Below are 19315 nucleotides of genomic sequence, written 5' to 3'. Positions count from 1 at the left end.
TTAGGGTTTGAATACATCAAAATATGCCAATCTATACTTTGAATTAGTTAAATTACGTCATTTTAACATTTTCTAACCGAACAGAACTCTTAAAAAATAGGCTGCTCTGCACATTGGCCAGTAACTACTTTATTTTGAAAAGCCGATTAAGAAGTCGTAAAAACAACATGCCTTTTGATTCGACAAACTGGTACCTACTTCCGGAAAATTCAATTGGATGAAGTATATCTCCGAAATCGTGTTTGCAGAATAAAAATAAACAAATAGTATTTACAATTTATATTATGTACAATATTGTAATACATTTGTGGTTATTTTTACAAATATATGTTTTAACGAACAAGCCGACCTCCTGACGTACCTACCTCTTCCACTTCCGGGTTGTGCGTCCTTTCTCCCTCACGCGGCAGTAGCATGGCGGCCAAAAACAAGAAACGAAAAACGCTCAAAGCGGCTAAAAAAATGCCAATTCATCAAGAAAATGACGATATGGAGCCTGAAGACGACGGCGAAAATGACAACGAAGACTTGGACGACGATGAAGACCAGACGGGGGACGACGACTTCAATTTGAAGGAAGTTCTGCTGCTTGGTGGCACTCGGGTCAGTTGGACCAAACCTACTTATAAACATTTATAAATGTCATTTTTAGGCGCCGTTGATAGTAAGATCATATTTGCACACATGTACTCAGAGTGTACTTGAAATATACTTTTTTTACTTTTGATTTGTCCGAATGCAGCTGAGGTAGGCTCCTGCATCCCCAAAAAGGACAAGCGGTAGGAAATGGATGGGTTTTTCCGTTTTAAAGAGAAGCTGTTTCCCAGATCTTGCTAGATTAACACGAAACCAGCGCTATGAAACAGGCTTTTCAAAAATAAGTCCAACAGGCCTTGTGAAAAAGCTGCATTACTTCACTATACAAACACAATTATCATAACACTTAAAATATTTGAACAACTTGACATCTTTCAACCCCGATTGGTGTATGATCTTTACTTAAGTGGCAATTTCCATCTTATTAATAATATGTTTTGGGACTTATACATGCATGTCCTTTGATCAAAGTAATCCATCCATTTTTTTCCGCTTCTCGTGTGGGGGCTGGAGCCTACCCCAGCTGCACACGAGCGGAAGGCAGGGGGCAACCTGGACAAGTCGTCACCTCATCACACGGCCAACACAGAGAGCCAGCCATTAATTGCTTCTCAATTATTTTCTGTTACGCCCCCTTGGAATAAGAAAATATGTGCGCTCGCCACTGCGACTGTAACTTGTATCATTTTCCTATTAAAAAAGTGATATAAGTACACCTCAGTCTGCATGACATTGTTTTCTTATCAACATTAAAGAAAACAACACCATATTCACAGTGAAGCCAAGCACTACATACGCTTTTACTACAGCAAAAAAAACATGTTCCCGGATGTCACGCTCGCCCCGCTGACAGCGCACCCCCTACTATTTTAGAAGAACTGTCCTAACTCAAGACAAATGTGCACAGACATGTCCTATTTTTTATTTTAGTTGTTAATATACACGGTGGCAGAGGGGTTAGTGCGTCTGCCTCACAATACGAAGTTCCTGCAGTCCTGGGTTCAAATCCAGGCTCGGGATCTTTCTGTGTGGAGTTTGCATGTTCTCCCCGTGAATGCGTGGGTTCCCTCCGGGTACTCCGGCTTCCTCCCACTTCCAAAGACATGCACCTGGGGATAGGTTGATTGGCAACACTAAATTGGCCCTAGTGTGTGAATGTGAGTGTGAATGTTGTCTGTCTATCTGTGTTGGCTCTGTGATGAGGTGGCGACTTGTCCAGGGTGTACCCCGCCTTCCGCCCGATTGTAGCTGAGATAGGCGCCAGCGCCCCCCGCGACCCCGAAAAGGAATAAGCGGTAGAAAATGGATGGATGGATACTAATGGTATAGGTGTACACATTAAATTGTGGCATAAAGTTTTTTTAGACGGGGGAAAATTTAAAGATGCCAATATTGCACCCATTCATCCATCCACTTTCTACCGCTTGTCCTTTTTCGGGGTTGCGGGTGATACTGGAGCCTGTCTCAGCTGCATTCGGTCGGAATACGGTGTACACCCTGGACAAGTCGCCACCTCATCACAGGGCCGACACGGATAGACAGACAACATTCACACTCACATTCACACACAAGGGTCAATTTTAGTGTCGCCAATCAACCTATCCCTAGGTGCATGTCTTTGGAGGTGGGAGGAAGCTGGAGTACCCGGAGGGAACCAATGCAGTCACGGGGAGAACATGCAAACACTACACAGAGAGATCAGGTGCCCGGGATTGAACTCAGGACCTTTGTATTGTGAGGCACATTCACTAACCCCTGTTTCACCGTGCTGCCCCAATATTGCACCATCTTATGGAATGTTAAATAATAACTCACAAGCCAAATAAATTTCATAAATGTTCCCAACAATAGAGTGTATATTGGTGGGGTGTGTACATTTGAAATATTCTGATCCAATCTAACTGTCAGTGATTGTTTCCAATATAAAAACTGGCCTAAGACAGTACAGTTAAAGCACCAACACAGTTTTTTAAACAGCTCTTTGAAAGGAACGACGCAGATCAGTCTTCTTTAGAAAGCCATAACACCATCTCTACTGTACATACATTAAGGGGCTGTTTTTACACACGTGCCTAGAGGGCGCTAACTTTCCAATGTATTTTAAGCATTATATTCCGCCCTCTTACGGCTTCTAGCATAATGACGTAACTACGTAAATACGTTACACTTGCGCGTGCAAAAGCCCTAGGTATTGTTAGCTAACAATAGCGATTTGGTCAGCAAGGCGTTAGCTGTCATTGAATCTATTTTTTATCATAACAACAACAGGACTACAAATTGTTGCTCCCTTGGACTGCTTTTGTAAGTGTGCACGCGCTACCTGCGCGTACCTTTTCACGAGACAGAGTGAGTGACAGCCGTAAACACCAATCATTTTTTTGAGCCCGGTAAAAAAAATGATTACATAAACTTCGTAATTGTGTGAACTATGTACACAACTGTAAGACAAATGTGTTGTATTAAAACCACTAATGGTAACATAAGCTCGCCCTTGGCGTTCTTGTTATAGTTTTTGCTTTGAAAACTGTTGCAAACAGCACCTTTAAGAGTTTGTTTGGGGGTGTGTTGATTCGATATTCTAGGTGGGCACAATACCTAAGAAATGGAGCTGGAGAAAAGAGAAACTACCTACCACACAGACAGAAAAGCACGCCCAAATAAGCTACTACTAATTAAAAAATAAGCCCAAAAAATATATCCTGTAACATGTAACTCACTAGATTTGCAAGTGACTTTGAAAAAAAAAAAAACAAGCTCAAAGTCACGAACGGACTTGGCAACACCAATTTTAAATGAATAATAAAAGTTGTTGTCTGCAGGCTGACTTCAAACTCCTGTGCAGCCTGGACACTTCCACAGAGCTGGTAGACGGAGGAAAAAAAGGTGCCATAGACGACCTGAATGAAGGAGAACTGGAGAACTTCATTGCTTCAATAGGCATTCGGGGGCAAGCTGACCAACAGATCCTGCCAGACAAAACTGAGGGAAATATAATTTCAGAGAATGCCAGCAAGAAGTCCAAAACAAAGAGTCCTGGTGAGGAAAATACATGCAACTCTCTGGTGAGGGTTTCGCAGAAGCAAAAGAAGCCAACCAAAGCTGCTCCGGCAAAAAGAGTCAAACAAAACGTGTTTGAGTTCCAGCGGAGGATAGTCCTGCTGATCAAACCTGGTGACAAATGGCACAACATGGACTACAGCACAGAGGGCTCGTCGGCCCCACAGGACCCCAGCGTGGTAATGCAGTACAAGACGCTGGCCCAGCAGCTCTTTCAGGCCGATGTGGAGCTCTTCAAGAGCAAGAAGAAACTGCAGAAAGGAGCCAACTTGAGCTGGATGAAGACAGTGGTCTCTTCCGGCGTTCTGGCAGACAGGATGGCAGCGATGACGATTCTGATCCAGGACGCTCCGGTGCACATGCTGGAGCACGTGGAGAGCCTGGTGACCATGGTGAAAAAGAAGGGCAGTCGTAGGATGAGCCTGATGGCTCTTGACAGCCTGAAAGAGCTGCTCCTCTCCGACCTGCTCCCTGAGAACAGAAAGCTCCGCCCCTTCGACCAGCATCCCTTCGACAAGCTGGAGGAAATGGCCAGCGGCAACCGTGACGCCCGCGATCGCCGGCTTATTCTGTGGTACTTCGAGCACCAGCTGAAGCACCATGTGGCACAGTTTGTGGCGGCGCTGGACGAGGTGGCTCATGACACCGTGGCCGCCACTAAGGTTAAGGCACTGGCCGCCGCCCACGAGCTGCTGTGCTCGCGGCCTGAACAGGAGAGAGCACTGCTAGTCCAGCTGGTCAACAAGGTGGGCGACCCCGAGTACAAGATGGCCGCCAAGGCCTCTCACCTACTGGAGACGCTGCTTCACAAACACCCCAATATGAAGGCAGTTGTTTGCTCCGAGGTGGAGTGCCTCATGTTCCGCACCAACATCAGCGCCAAGGCTCAGTACTATGCCGTATGCTTCCTCAGTCAGGTGCGCCTCAGCCACGACGAGGCCGAGCTGGCCGCCAAACTCATCGGCATCTACTTTTCCTTCTTCCACATCTGCGTCAAGAAGAAGGACGTGGACTCAAAGATGCTTAGTGTGCTGCTGTCGGGTGTCAACCGGGCGTACCCGTACGCCAACACCGGCGACGAGAAAGTGAAGGAGCAAATGGACACGTTATTCAAAGTGGTGCACATGGTGAAATTCAACACGGCCGTGCAGGCACTAATGCTGCTTTTCCAAGTGATGGACGCTGAGCAGAGCATCTCCGACCGCTATTACCTGGCCTTGTACAGGTACTGGCCCTGCCCCTTTTACTCCCAGCACCAGTCGTAATTTGTCAATGTTTTTGTCTTTGATCATTTTAGCCTTGTCTTAGTCATCAATTTTCACGGCACTAAAGCTTTGTGTAGTTTCAATACCAGCACAGGGTGCTATTTATCGCTAGCGATAAATGTCTTTTACACCGCAGTGTCGACACTTGTCTCTGATGAAGGAACTTCTTTCCTCGTTTTCTCCCCAGGAAGATGCTGGATCCCGGCCTGTCATTGTCGTCCAGACAAAACATGTTTCTGAACCTTCTCTACAAGTCTCTGAAAGCAGACATCGTGCAGCGGCGAATTAAAGCCTTCGTCAAGCGTCTGCTGCAAGTCAGCGCCGAGCAGGGCGCCAACTTTGCCTGTGGTGCTCTCTTCCTGGTGTCTGAGGTCATGAAGGCCAAGCCGGGCCTGAAGATGCTGCTGCAGCAGGAAACTGTATGTGTTCCTTTCGAAATAAAAGATGTTGATTTTCCACAAGTGGCCGCATTGGACAAGCTGTGTTGTCTTTAGGACGCTGAAGAAGAATTCAAAGACCTTCCTGAAGAAGAAGAAGATGATGATGAAGAGGAGCACTTTGTTGACACAGACAAACCGCAGGAAGCTGCGGAACCAAAGGAGTCCAAGTCTGCATCGTCATGGGTCCATCACAAGAACCTTGAAGGTCCATACTCTCTTGGCCACATCCCCTCATTGTCATCACCACTCATTAATTCCTGTGTGTTTAGGCGTAAAGCACATGCAGAATTATGATCCGCTGAACAGGAATCCACTTTTCTGTGGTGCCGAGCACAGCACACTGTGGGAACTACAGCGAGTAAGAAGACACACACACACACCTAATACTTATCTTTGATTGGTTAATTATTGAATGAGCCATTATAGCTATTTGAATAAGTTAATTATTAAAAGTTTCGAAAGTAAAAAGTAACTTTCACTGGTTGTAGTGTGTAAACATAAGTAACAACATAAAACTACACATTTTAGTGTGTGTGTACTAAATAATAACACTATACTACAATTTGATTGGTGTGTACTATTAAGTATGTCTATGAATGTTCTAATTCATCCAGGTCAACTGGACTGCTTGGTTTGTCTGAGAAGACGTTTCGCCTCTCATATAAGTAGGCTTCATCAGTTTGTGCTTATAGACTTACAGTCGTCAGATCTACTGACTGGATCTAACCAATCTATGTCTATGAGCACGAACTGATGAAGCCTACTCGGATGTGGCCAAAAGTCTTCTAACACAAACCAAACAGTTTAGTTGCAATCGATTGAATGCCCTTAATGTACTATTAAATAGTAACGTTTACCTACAAGTTGTGGTGTGTGTACTAAAAAAATATGTTATACTACAAGTTGTAGAGTGTGTACCAATTAACAATGCAATATTACATGGGGTAGTATGCATACTACTAAGTAATAACGTAGTACTACAAGTTGTAGTATGCATACTACTAAGTAAAAACGTAGTACCACAAGTTGTAGTGTAGGTACTGCTAAGTAATTATGTAGTGCTACATATTGTAGTATGTATACTATTAAAGTAACAACGGAGTCTACTGTGCTACACTTTTATACTTATAAGTACTACCTAGCAATGTTGTAGTATATTACTATTATTTATCAATCAGAATATTGATATCTGCATGGACGTCTCATCTTTAGACCGCATTCAAAATTGATAATAATGTTGATAGAAAAAAGGGTTTATTAAACAACATGATTTTTAATATATTTTAGTTTATTGAAGCCTCCATCTTTGTTGTCTTTGATGTTACTTCCTCTTTACTTCCTCAGTTGTCGCTGCACTTCCACCCGTCAGTGTCACTCTTTGCTAAAACACTTCTGCAGGTGAATATTTTATTGACTTTAATGTGTTTGTAATATTGTTTTATTGTATTATTGTTTTTAATTGTCTTATTCCAAATAGATACCATAACCATCTTAACGCGACTTTACGTCCCCAGGATGACTTCATTACGTATTCTGGAGACCCCCTTCAGGACTTCACTCTCATTCGCTTCTTAGACAGATTTGTCTTCAGAAACCCCAAACAGCTGAAAGGCAAACGTAAAGACACACACGCACGCACAAGCACTTACACAAACACTCTCTCACATACACACACGCACGCACACACAGAGTATAATGAAGATGATGATGTGTTGTAGAGAACACGGACACTGCGGTGGTATCACACAAACAGAGATCACATTCATTTGTGAGGCCTGTGGCAGGTAAGATGTAAACACACAACTTTTTGATATCTAAATTAAAGTGTACATAATTTGTGTGCTGTACTTTTCCAATAATGATACTTCAAACTTTGTTTCCCTATTAGTGAACAGCCAAGACTTTGTGTCCAAAGAAGAAAGTCAGGTTCCTGTGGATGAAATCTTCTTTTATCGGTGAGTTTCCTCAACCTTTTTTATTAGAACTTTGTCTAGGGGAAACTGCACTTTTAATTTGATTTTTTGGCTATCTTTTACAATCATTTTGAAAGACATGACGACGGATGTATTTTTTTTCATTGCATTATAATTCGTAAATAAATCTGTTACAGCAGAGCCACTGTGAGGTCGTCTATTCCGCCTATACCACCCAAAAAAACCCATCCAAAAAGCGCCAACAATAACCCATCCACATTTCGAGTCTTAAATATAGTATTAGTGATATTGTCAAAAGCGCTAACCAAGACGACCTATTTATAGCGGCACTGTGATCACTTGCGTGTGTGCCTATGCTTACATCGATTGGTAAGATGCTTCATCTATTCCCTGCCCGTGGGAGTTTATTGTAAATGATAAATCATGCCTCTCAACTGGATAGTAGAAGGACAAGGATGTAATCCGACATGTTGGTACCCTTTGACAGCCAATTTAGACCCTGAAATGGCAAAAACGACACAAAAAGATGCTCGGTTCCATCCCTTTTTTTCTTTGCGAGGATTATGAGTCATTCTAAATCTAAATGGGACTAAAACAAGATTCTAGCAGGTGGCATCCTAATGACAGCATACTTTGTACAGTAAGTGCCACTATGGACTGAACTCTCACATTGTTAACCGTATCCATTCGACATCCACTGCACCAGTCACCGGGAGGGAATCTGGGGTCCCTTTCAAGGTTTCTTTTTGTTCCCATTGGGTAGAGTTATTTTCTTGCCCTGATGTGGGATCTGAGCTGAGGATGTCGTTGTGGCTTGTGCAACCCTTTAGAACATTTGTGATTAAGAGCTATATAAGTAAACTTTGATTGATTGATTGAAGTGATGTTTTGTTATGTTCGTTGCCTCTCATAAAGCCTGCAATGAGTAAATATCAGGGATGTTGTTGGGGGGATAAAAAGTTAATTTTTGAAATTAATCCGCCACATATGCTTAAAATGATCAAAATACGTAAACATTAAATGTTATTTATGTGCCTGTTACTAAATTACATATATACTTACATCATCTATATGATAATGATAAATGGGTTGTACTTGTATGGCGCATTTCTACCTTCAAGCGCTTTGACACTACTTCCACATTTACCCATTCACACACACATTCACACACTGATGGAGGGAGCTGCCATGCAAGGCGCTAACCAGCACCCATCAGGAGCAAGGGTGAAGTGTCTTGCTCAGGACACAACGGACGTGACGAGGTTGGTACTAGGTGGGGATTGAACCAGGGACCCTTGGGTTGCGCACGGCCACGCCGTCCCTATTATTAAACCTTAGTGGAGGTGTTTGTATGTTTTTTAAGGGGTTTGTTTGGAGAATCGAGCGACTCCCATAGGCTCCATTGTAAGTGGACTTCTGATCACATTTATGTAATATTTAGAATACATTTAAAAAAGAAAAACGTAGATTTTTGTCTTACAGAATGATTGTGAATGATAGGCAAAATTCCCCCAAAAAAGTGTAGTTCCCCTTAGGGCCTTATGAGAGTAAATTCAAAATGTGCTCAAGTGAATATTTTCCACATATCAGTTTCTTCAAGAAGCGTCAGCAGGAAAAGCATTTTCGTCGACCGCGAGAAGACGACGACAATGACAGCGTGGAGGATGTCGATGATGACGAGTTTGAGAGGATCCTTGGTGAGTCAGTTTTTGCTTCTGACACCACGTTTCTTTCTTGTTGGTGGGTTAGGTTTAGGGTCACCTTTGCACTTTTGGACAGATTCTTGTGAGGGAGAGTCACACTTCACCGAACAGCCAGCAGAGGACTTGGACTTTGCAGGGTGAGCTTTTCTTACAAGCAGGTCTTAGCTTAGTTTAGCTTAGCTTGAGTTTAAGTAATTTTTCAGGCTGTGTCTCAAATGGAATACTTGCATCTGCTCAATTCAACAAATGTATCAGGAGGGGTGAAAAAGTACAAAGCAGATTCTCTAAAACAGTGGTTCTCAACCTTTTTTCAGTGATGTACCCCCTGTGAAATTTTTTTTAATTCAAGTACCCCCTAATCAGAGCAAAGCATTTTTGGTTGAATAAAAGAGATAAAGAAGTAATACACAGCACTATGTCATCAGTTTCTGATTTATTAAATTGTATAACATGCAGAATATTGCTCATTTGTAGTGGTATTTTTTAACTTTTTGGAAAAAAAGATATAAAAGTAACTAAACTTGTTGAAAAATAAACAAGTGATTCAATTATAATTAAAGATTTCTACTAGGGGTGGGCAAATTAATGCGTTAATTATGAGTTAACTCATCAATCTATTAGCGCCGACAATTATTTTATCGCACATTTGCGTATGTTGTTTACATGCTTTTATTTTGTTAACGCCTTTTCTTAACAAGATGGCGTCGCCCGGCGTCGAGGGGCTCTTGATAAAGATGGAACATTTGGCAAAAATACCGGACAATTCTGCAAATTTCATGGCTGGCTTACAGCGTGGTCACTCCGGGATCACTTAGGACCGCCAGACAATTCTGAATGTGGATAGATCGGGCCGTTTTGGACTGAATGGCGCGTGCTTGCTAGACCGGCAAGCTATCATGGGAATACTTTGCCGGCTACATCCAGCGGCCTGTGAAGCAGCGGAGTATATGTGTTGTCTGTCTATTTATGAATAATGCAGACGAGGAGTGTTGGCTGAGTTCTTAACGTTTGCTTTCAGAGCGTGCATATCACAACATACAAGATGCCGTCATGGCGACACAACCTATACTGGGCTACCGCGCATGCTCGTCACTCCTGTTGCATGCTGGGTAGGGTAGTTCTTTTTTTCCCTGGCTCATAACATCACAATATGGTACCATGTATATGCGTTCAGTTTATCAAAGCACCAAGCAAACTATCGGAAAATTCCCATCATATCAATTCCTAGATATGGTCATAATTATTTTAAGTGCACTACGCAGAATAAACACAACATTATTAATATTGCTACTACGGATAATTTGATCAAAAATTCCCTAAAACAGCCCACTACCTATAATATAGGTTTTTTAAACATAAGATCCCTGATAAAAAAAATGTTTCTGCTGTTACCTCAGAAATTGCCTGTTCAGATGTTATGATTGTGGCTCAGAGATTTGTATGTGGATTATATGTATTTTCCATAACAAACAGGATAACTTGAATACCCTGGCAGTGGAAATAAGCTTAAATGTTTGTATTTACATTTTTTGAGTTGATTTTCATAAAATATGCTATTTACGTAACTGCTATTGTTTAACAAGGACTGATTTAAATTGTGTTTGCACAACAAATGTTTTGGCGCTTTTGTTCATGTGGGGGAATATTCCAATAAAGGTGCACTACACACTACTTTTGAATTCATTATTGGGCTTTGCGTATACAATGCAGTTAATCGCGATTAATCAGAGAAATAGTGCGATTAACTTAGACTAAAATGTTTAATCGTTGCCCAGCCCTAATTTCTACACATAGAAGCAATCATCAACTTAAAGTACCCTCTTTGGGGATTGTAATAGACGTCCATCTGGATTCATTAACTTAGTTCTAAACATTTCTTCACAAAAAAATAAATCTTTAACATCAATATTTATGGAACATGTCCACAAAAAATCCAACTGTCAACACTCAATATTGCATTGTTGCATTTATTTTCACAGTTTATGAACTTATTCATATTTTTTTGAACTATTATTCAACAAATATATTTATAAAGGATTTTTGAATTGTTGCTATTTTTAGAATATTTAAAAAAAATCTCACGTACCCCTTGGCATACCTTCAAGTACCCCCATTTGAAAACCACTGTTCTAGAAGACTTCCAGAAATCCAAGTAGTGGGCGTGGCAATCATTTTCATTATTTTTTTTATTGAGGATAGCCCCTTGAATTGTAGCATGTCTTTTTCGATGGGATCCAATAGATATTTGATTTTATAGCTGAATTTTAAGCGTTGTTAAAAAATTTACACAAAAAAGAACCGTCAGCCACTTGCAAATATGTTTGGGATTTTGTCAGGAAATCTACTGGATCGCAAACACCAAATGATGGCACTAATTAAATTAAATTAATACATTATTAATAAGGATGTATTGGCATTACAGATATTGCGTTTTCAAAATCTTCACAATGCGTGACAGTATCACGCAAAAACTTGGTGAGTGTAATTTTTTTTGTGGCGAATCTGAAAATAAACTAAATAAAACTTCCAAAATCCTCTGTGCACTGCGGCACCACTTTGGCAAAAGTAATAAAGCACACCCCATGTGTCTGGAGCGTTCCACACAAAAACAGACTTGCTTGCCGAAGGAAAGCACCTGCTTGAAGCACACACTGCACACCTAAGCTCCTTGATAAACCATCACCCAGAAATTATATTAGAAGCCAGCAAAGCTAAACATCAATTTGTGAGGTATTTACATTGTTAAATGTTAAAATGTGAGTTAACTTTTCTGAGTAAAACAGCATTTTCCAAAGGGACATAAACAATGTTCACTGCAGAGGACACTGCTTCTCAGAAAGGAAAAGCTGAAAAACACTAATGTATACCGTTACATCCCTAGTTATTAATGCGGTGTACAGTCGTCCTTCATTTATCATGGCTAATTGGTTCCTAACCTGACTGTGGTAAATGAAATAAAACAAATCTTATCTTATTATTGCTACAAAATCAAATATGTACATAGTTAGAGCATAACAAAACGTATACGATCGTCTGAATATTTATTAAACCTAATTAGAGCTCCCCAAAGATAAAATAACAACAATATAAGTACCTTGGCACCCGTTTCACCAAATATAGTAGCCCTGTCTGTGAAGATAAAGTGGCGCTGAGATTAGCCGCCATGCTGATGTTGGCAGTGTCACACTTAACCCTGAAGCGGAAGTCCCACTTCGTGAATATCTTTTTTGATCGACACAGCATACCAATTAATGAGATATATATAAATAAATGTTTTTCCAAATATTTAAACATTCACTCAATTAATAATTCAAACAAAAAAGTCCTATTTAATGTACCAAAGTGGCGGTCCAGTTGCTTTAATGTTTCAGTAAAAGCAGCCCTCTGTGGAAAAGGTTTGGACCCCCCTAGAATAAACTGTGTACTTAATTCCTGAGTGTGGTGAATCCATTACTGTTTTTGTACACTTACTTCAAATAACATCACAACATTTACCTTATTTTTCTGTTTATTACCCTGTATCACCATGAGCTGCTCTATTATTTCAAGTCAGTCTCTTTCGCTATGTAGCAAAGGTGGCGACTATTTCAGGTGATGAATGTTCATCACTGCTTACTCTTCAACATCCAAGTACTGACATTGTGCTGCATGTATCTTAACTGCTCAGTGCAAATGTTTTTAAACACTCAAAATACTAAGTGCACCATTTAAGTCCCAGTCTAGGTTGGCTTAACTTGTAACACGCCGGCTAACTGCAGGTCTTGTTTATGCGTCAGGAACGTGTCGAGTGGCAAAAAGAAAAAAGGCAAAAAAGACCTGCATGACTCAGACGACTCAGACATGGATGACCTGGATGATGAAGAGGTGTCTCTGGGCAGCATGGAAGACAAAGACTTTGGAGAGGAACTGGAGGACGAAGGAGGAACTTTCATGGATCTTGAAGGAGGCGATGCTGCTGATGATGGAAATGAAGAATGTAAGAACTTTTGTACTAATCTGTCCTTCCATCGTGTCTATGAGCTAATAAGTTAATAATGAATGTTTCACAGTTTTGGAGCTTGAAGAAGACGGCGATGATGTTGGTGAGTTGACATTAAAGTAGTTGATTTAGCACTCATGTTTAAGGTGATGTCTTTGGGAACATTGTCCTCAGATGAAGATGTAGACGCTGCTAAGGCGCCATCGCGTTCAAAGGCGGTCAAAAGGAAGTTGACGGATGGGATGGACTTCTCAAGAACATTAGGTTTGTTTTTGTTTGGAATGAAAAAAAATTATTTCAAACAATTTCTTCATCCTTTCTTTTCCTATTCCTCGCAGGCTCCAAACAAGCAAAGAAGGCGAAGAAGAAAGGACAGAAAGACACAACCATGTTTGCTGCTGCTCAGGAGGTGACAGGTCTTACTCAAGAATCATGCAATTTGATCTTGCAAAATAAAACAAAATGTTGTTTTGTCAGTTTGGCTGTTTGCTGGATGACAACGCCGGCGCCAAGTTTGACAACATCGGACTTAACGCCATGGCCAACACTGACAGAGCGGGTGAGTTTAATGGCGTCTTCTGAACTCTTATTGCGAAAACTCCCTAGCAGCAGAAAGTGATGTCATGATACTTCCTGTGATGTGCAGGCATCAAGCAGCTTAAGTGGGAGAGTCAACGTGACGACTGGATCCACGACCGCGACGCCAAGACGCTGCGCAGAAAGAAGAACGTCTTTAACAAAAGGAAGCTGATGGGCCGGCCCAGAACGGTTGGCGGGAACAAGAACAGGAAAAGGAAGTAGTCTTGTATAACTTTTTCATATCTGACACATGACATCATTTTTAGAGGGCAGAGCCTGTTTGGCAATAATGACCTCCACCAGTATTTGACTGACAAAAATCATCATGGGCAATGTGATGAAGATCTAATGAACATCTTTGTTTGCAGCTCACACCCCCCTTCAGCCCACTAAGTGTTTTGTTCACTTTCTACAATATTCTGTTGCTCGTGTATGGAACTATTTGTCATATAATTGTCAATTAAAAAGGTGTTTTAGTACATGATGTTTTTCATAACCTTTAACCTCACCTGCACGATCATCAAAGGGCGCATGAACTCAACCCTCATACTATTACCATGAATTGATAAACGTGGACCCCGACTTAAACAAGTTGAAAAACTTATTCGGGTGTTACCATTTAGTGGTCAATTGTACGGAATATGTACTGAACTTTGCAATCTACTAATAAAAGTATCAATCAATCAATCAATCAAAAAAACTTTTATGACCGTCATGAGCACAGGAGATGACCTCAGACTGAAATCCATTCCAGTAGACACCAACACCTGCAACTTCTGCAACCTTCTAGGGAAACAACTCAATTAACCAAACAATATTTTTTTATTAATTACAAATGTTCTTGATCACTTTGAAGTAAAATTAAAGTCCACAATTTTGAAAATAGTTAACGCGTAAGTCCTAATCAAAGACACTGATGGCATACAAATTACATTTTGTTTGCTCTTACCATGCTGAAACATTTCAAATACAAAAAAAGCCTTCAAACAACTTGCAAACATTGCATGAAGTCGTGTATCAATATTACATAACATAATACAAAAAGCATGGTTGAGTTTGTACACATTGCTTAAATTGTTCATGTAGTTATGCTATTTGTTGTATTTTTAAATAAGTTCTGTCAAATTAGCCTAAAAAAATGTATCCAACATTAAAATTGCTTTGATGCAAATTTTACTTATTCCATTATTTTCAAACTAAAATAAAACAGAATAGCATAAGAAATGCTTTAAAATAATAAACTCTATTATTTTATTAAAAATTGATGCACTAATATTGTAACTCCAATGTATCTTCTGTTTTGATAATGTCAAAAAACCACACAGATGTGACATTATTTAATGTTTATTAATTGTAGCTTTGAGTAAATGTGTGAAACGGGTGCTTCAGTGAGTTTACGCCGCTAAAAGTGCATACAAGTTAAGAATATAAGTCTCTGTTTGATTAGCATAACTAAAACTATGGACTTTGGACAGCTTTAGTGACATTTGTGTTAAGTTACATAATGTGTCAATTCAATGACAAATTGATAATTCCATTTACTTTGTAAAAATGGCATTTGCTCATGGATGTAGAATTGTCTCATATCAACTTATATATATCAATATGATATTAATACATATGCATATAATAATAAATATACAAATGTGATATACAAATAAATAATTTGCATAAATAAACGCGTATTTGTAAATATATTTTTGAGTTTTGAAAATGTATACACTGCGATGAGGTGGCGACTTGTCCAGGGTGTACGCCGCCTTCCGCCCTATTGTAGCTGATATAGCCACCAGCGATCCCCGTGACCTCAAAGGGAATAAATGGTAGAAAATGGATGACTGGATGGATGGATGCAAAATATATACAAACCCCGTTTCCATATGAGTTGGGAAATTGTGTTAGATGTAAATATAAATGGAATACAATGATTTGCAAATAATTTTCAACCCGTATTCAGTTGAATATGCTACAAAGACAACATATTTAATGTTCAAACTGATAAACATTTTTTTTTTTGCAAATAATCATTAACTTTAGAATTTGACGGCAGCAACACGTGATAAAGAAGTTGGGAAAGGTGGCAATAAATACTGATAAAGTTGAGGAATGCTCATCAAACACTAATATGGAACATCCCACAGGTGTGCAGGCTAATTGGGAACAGTTGGGTCCCATGATTGGGTATAAAAGCAGCTTCCGTGAAATGTTAAATAATTCACAAACAAGGATGGGGTGAGGGTCACCACTTTGTAAGCAAATCGTCGAACAGTTTTAGAACAACATTTTTCAACGAGCTATTGCATGGAATTTAGGGATTTTACCATCTATGGTCCGTAAAATCATCCAAAAGTTCAGAGAATCTGGAGAAATCACTGCACTTAAGCGATGATATTACGGACTTATGATCCCTCCGGCGGTACTGCATCAAAAACCGACATCAGTGTGTAAAGGATATCATCACATGGGCTCAGGAACACTTCAGAAAACCACTGTCGGTAACTACAGATGGTCGCTACATCTGTAAGTGCAAGTTAAAACTCTACTATTCAAAGCCAAACCCATTTATCAACAATATCCTGAAACGCTGCCGGCTTGGCTGGGCCCGTGCTCACCTAAGATGGACTGATGCAAAGTGGAAAGGTGTTCTGTGGTCTGACGAGTCCACATTTCAAATGACAAACTTCGTTTCCATATGAGTTGGGAAATTGTGTTACATGTAAATATAAAAGAAATACAATGATTTGCAAATCATTTTCAACCCATATTCAGTTGAATGCACTACAAAGAAAATATATTTGATGTTCAAACTCATAATTTTTTTTTTTTTTTTTGAAATAATAGTTAACTTAGAATTTCATTGCTGCAACACGTGCCAAAGTAGTTGGGAAAGGGCATGTTCACCACTGTGTTACATTACCTTTTCTTTTAAAGGCCTACTGAAACCCACTACTACCGACCACGCAGTCTGATAGTTTATATATCAATGATGAAATATTAACATTGCAACACATGCCAATACGGCCGGTTTAGTTTACTAAATTGCAATTTTAAATTTCCCGCGGAGTTTCTTATTGAAAACGTCGCGTAATGATGACGCGTATGATGACGCTTGTGCGTGACGTCTCGAGTTGGAGGGGACATTTTAGCCCAGCACCTTACACAGCTAAAAGTCGTCTCCTTTCATCACGCAATTAAACAGTATTCTGGACATTTATGTTGCTGAATCTTTTGCAATTAATAATGGAAAAGTCAAAGTAGAAAGATGGAGGTGGGAAGCTTTAGTCTAGCCACACAAACATACATCCATCCATTTTCTACCGCTTATTCCCTTTTGGGGTGGCGGGGGTTGCTGGCGCCTATCTCAGCTGCAATCGGGCGAAAGGCGGGGTACACCCTGGACAAGTCGCCACCTCATCGCAAGGCCAACACAGATAGACAACATTCACACTCACATTCACATAGTGTTTCCTTATTTGAAATTCCCGGAGGTGAAGCTTTACTATGGATCAGAGCGGTCAAGCGAACATGGATCCCGACCACTTGTCAATTAACCGGCAGGTTTCGGTGAGAAAATTGTGGTAAAAAATGGCCTCTTACCGGAGATCTGTGGAGTTTGCGCCGTACATGCAGCTGCCGTGACTTCCCTCAGACATTGGCGTCAATACACCCGTGGACACACCCCTCCGACTATCAGGTACTATTTAACTCACTAAAACACTAATAACACAACAGAAAGATAAGGGATTTCCCAGAATTATCCTAGTAAATGTGTCTAAAAAAATCTGAATCGCTCACAATGCAATCACCTTTTTTATTTTTTTACTTTTTTTTTTTTATATTTATTTTTTCTATTCCTTTGCCATCAATATCCTCAGCCACAAATCTTTCATCCTCGCTCAAATTAATGGGGAAATTGTGGTTTTCTCGGTCCGAATAGCTCTTTTTGTTGGAGGCTCCCATTATAAACAATGTGAGGATGTGAGGAGCCCCCACACGGGTGACGTCATTGTCTGCTACTTCCGGTAAAGGCAAGGCTTTTTTATTAGCGACCAAAAGTTGCGAACTTTATCGTCGATGTTCTCTACTAAATCTTTTCAGCAAAAATATGGCAATATCGCGAAATGATCAAGTATGACACAGAATGGACCTGCTATCCCCGTTTAAATAAGAAAATCTCATTTCAGTAGGCCTTTAACAACACTCAATAAACGTATGGGAACTGAGAAAACTAATTGTGGAAGCTTTGAAAGTGGAATTCTTTCCCATTTAGTCGTTCAACATTCCGGGGTCTCCGCTGTCGTATTTTACGCTTCATAATGCGCCACACATTTTCGATGGGAGACAAGTCCGGACTGCAGGCGAACCAGTAAAGTACCCGCACTCTTTTTTTTTACGAAGCCACGCTGTTGTAACACGTGCTGAATGTGGCTTGGCATTGTCTTGCTGAAATAAGCCGGTGCGTTCATGAAAAAGACGGCGCTTACATGGCAGCATATGTTGTTCCAAAACCTGTATGTACCTTTCAGCATTAATGGTGCTTTCACAGATGTGTAAGTTACCCACGCCTTGGGCACTAATGCACCCCCATACCATCACAGACGCTGGCTTTTGAACTTTGCGTCGATAAGAGTCTGGATGGTTTGCTTCCTCTTTGGTCCGGATGACACGATGTCGAATATTTCCCCCAAAAATTTGAAATGTGGACTCGTCAGACCACAGAACACTTTTCTGTTTTGCATCAGTCCATCTTAAATGATCTCGGGCCCAAAGAAGCCGGCGGTGTTTCTGGATGTTGTTGATAAATGGCTTTCGCTTTGCATAGTAGAGCTTTAACTTGCACTTACAGATGTAGCGACAAACTGTATTTAGTGACAGTGGTTTTCTGAAGTGTTCCTGAGCCCATGTGGTGATATCCTTTAGAGATTGATGCCGGTTTTTGATACAGTGCCGTCTGAGGGCGCTTACGTGGAGTGATTTCTCCAGATTCTCTGAAACTTTTGATTATATTATGGACCGTAGATGTTGACATCCCTAAATTTCTTGCAATTGCATTTTTAGAAACGTTGTTCTTAAAATGTTTGACTATTTGCTCACGCAGTTGTGGACAAAGGGGTGTACCTCGCCCCATCCTTTCTTGTATACCCAATCATGGCACCCACCCGTTCCCAATTAGCCTGCACACCTGTGGGATGTTCCAATTAAGTGTTTGATGAGCATTCCTCAACTTTATCAGTATTTATTGCCACTTTTCCCAACTTCTTTGTCACGTCTTGCTGGCATCAAATTCTAAAGTTAATGATTATTTGCAAAAAAAAAAAAGTTTATCAGTTTCAACATCAAATATGTTGTCTTTGTAGCATATTCAACTGAATATGGGTTGAAAAGGATTTGAAAATCATTGTTTTCCTTTTATATTTGCATCAACACACAATTTCCCAACTCATATGGAAACGGGGTTTGTATATTTGGAAATGGGGGACGTGCTGTCCTCCAGATCAAAGAGGAAAATAACCAATGGGATTGTTATAGGCGCAAAGTTCAAAAGCAAGCATCTGTGATGGTATGGGGGTGTATTAGTGCCTAAGGCATGGGTAACTTACACATCTGTGAAGGCACCATTAATGCTGAAAGGTCCATACAGGTTTTGGAGCAACATATGTTGTCATCCAAGCAACGTAATCATGGAAGCCCTTGCTTATTTCAGCAAGGTAAATGTTAAAACAGCGTGGCTTCTTAAAAAAAGAGTGCTGGTACTTTCCTG

At 40.4% G+C, this 19315-nt stretch overlaps 1 protein-coding gene across 1 annotated transcript; it reads left to right on the top strand.

The window, feature by feature from the left end:
- The first annotated feature begins 200 nt into the window (after window positions 1-200).
- cebpz (CCAAT enhancer binding protein zeta) lies at window positions 201-14033 on the top strand. The gene is made up of 17 exons (XM_061901116.1): window positions 201-603; window positions 3417-4879; window positions 5107-5338; window positions 5414-5564; window positions 5629-5717; window positions 6704-6757; window positions 6874-6976; window positions 7078-7143; window positions 7248-7314; window positions 8884-8990; window positions 9073-9133; window positions 12773-12972; window positions 13046-13078; window positions 13150-13239; window positions 13314-13384; window positions 13453-13534; window positions 13622-14033. Exons 1-17 carry the CDS (start codon window positions 415-417, stop codon window positions 13774-13776), a joined length of 3213 nt encoding a protein of 1070 aa, XP_061757100.1. The 5' UTR covers window positions 201-414; the 3' UTR covers window positions 13777-14033.
- Window positions 14034-19315: the final 5282 nt, after the last annotated feature.

This window comes from Nerophis ophidion, linkage group LG05, assembly GCF_033978795.1.
Source record: "Nerophis ophidion isolate RoL-2023_Sa linkage group LG05, RoL_Noph_v1.0, whole genome shotgun sequence".
Classification (NCBI taxonomy): Eukaryota; Metazoa; Chordata; class Actinopteri; order Syngnathiformes; family Syngnathidae; genus Nerophis; species Nerophis ophidion.
This window is presented reverse-complemented; position numbering and strand designations above follow the sequence as displayed.

Bases quoted from the DNA above. Each gene is read 5' to 3' on its own strand.
- cebpz (XM_061901116.1), top strand. From the start codon at position 415: ATGGCGGCCAAAAACAAGAAACGAAAAACGCTCAAAGCGGCTAAAAAA. The intron at 5,565-5,628 runs GTCCATACTCTC...CTGTGTGTTTAG, and splicing joins CCATCACAAGAACCTTGAAG to GCGTAAAGCACATGCAGAAT. The intron at 7,144-7,247 runs GTAAGATGTAAA...TTTCCCTATTAG, and splicing joins ATTTGTGAGGCCTGTGGCAG to TGAACAGCCAAGACTTTGTG.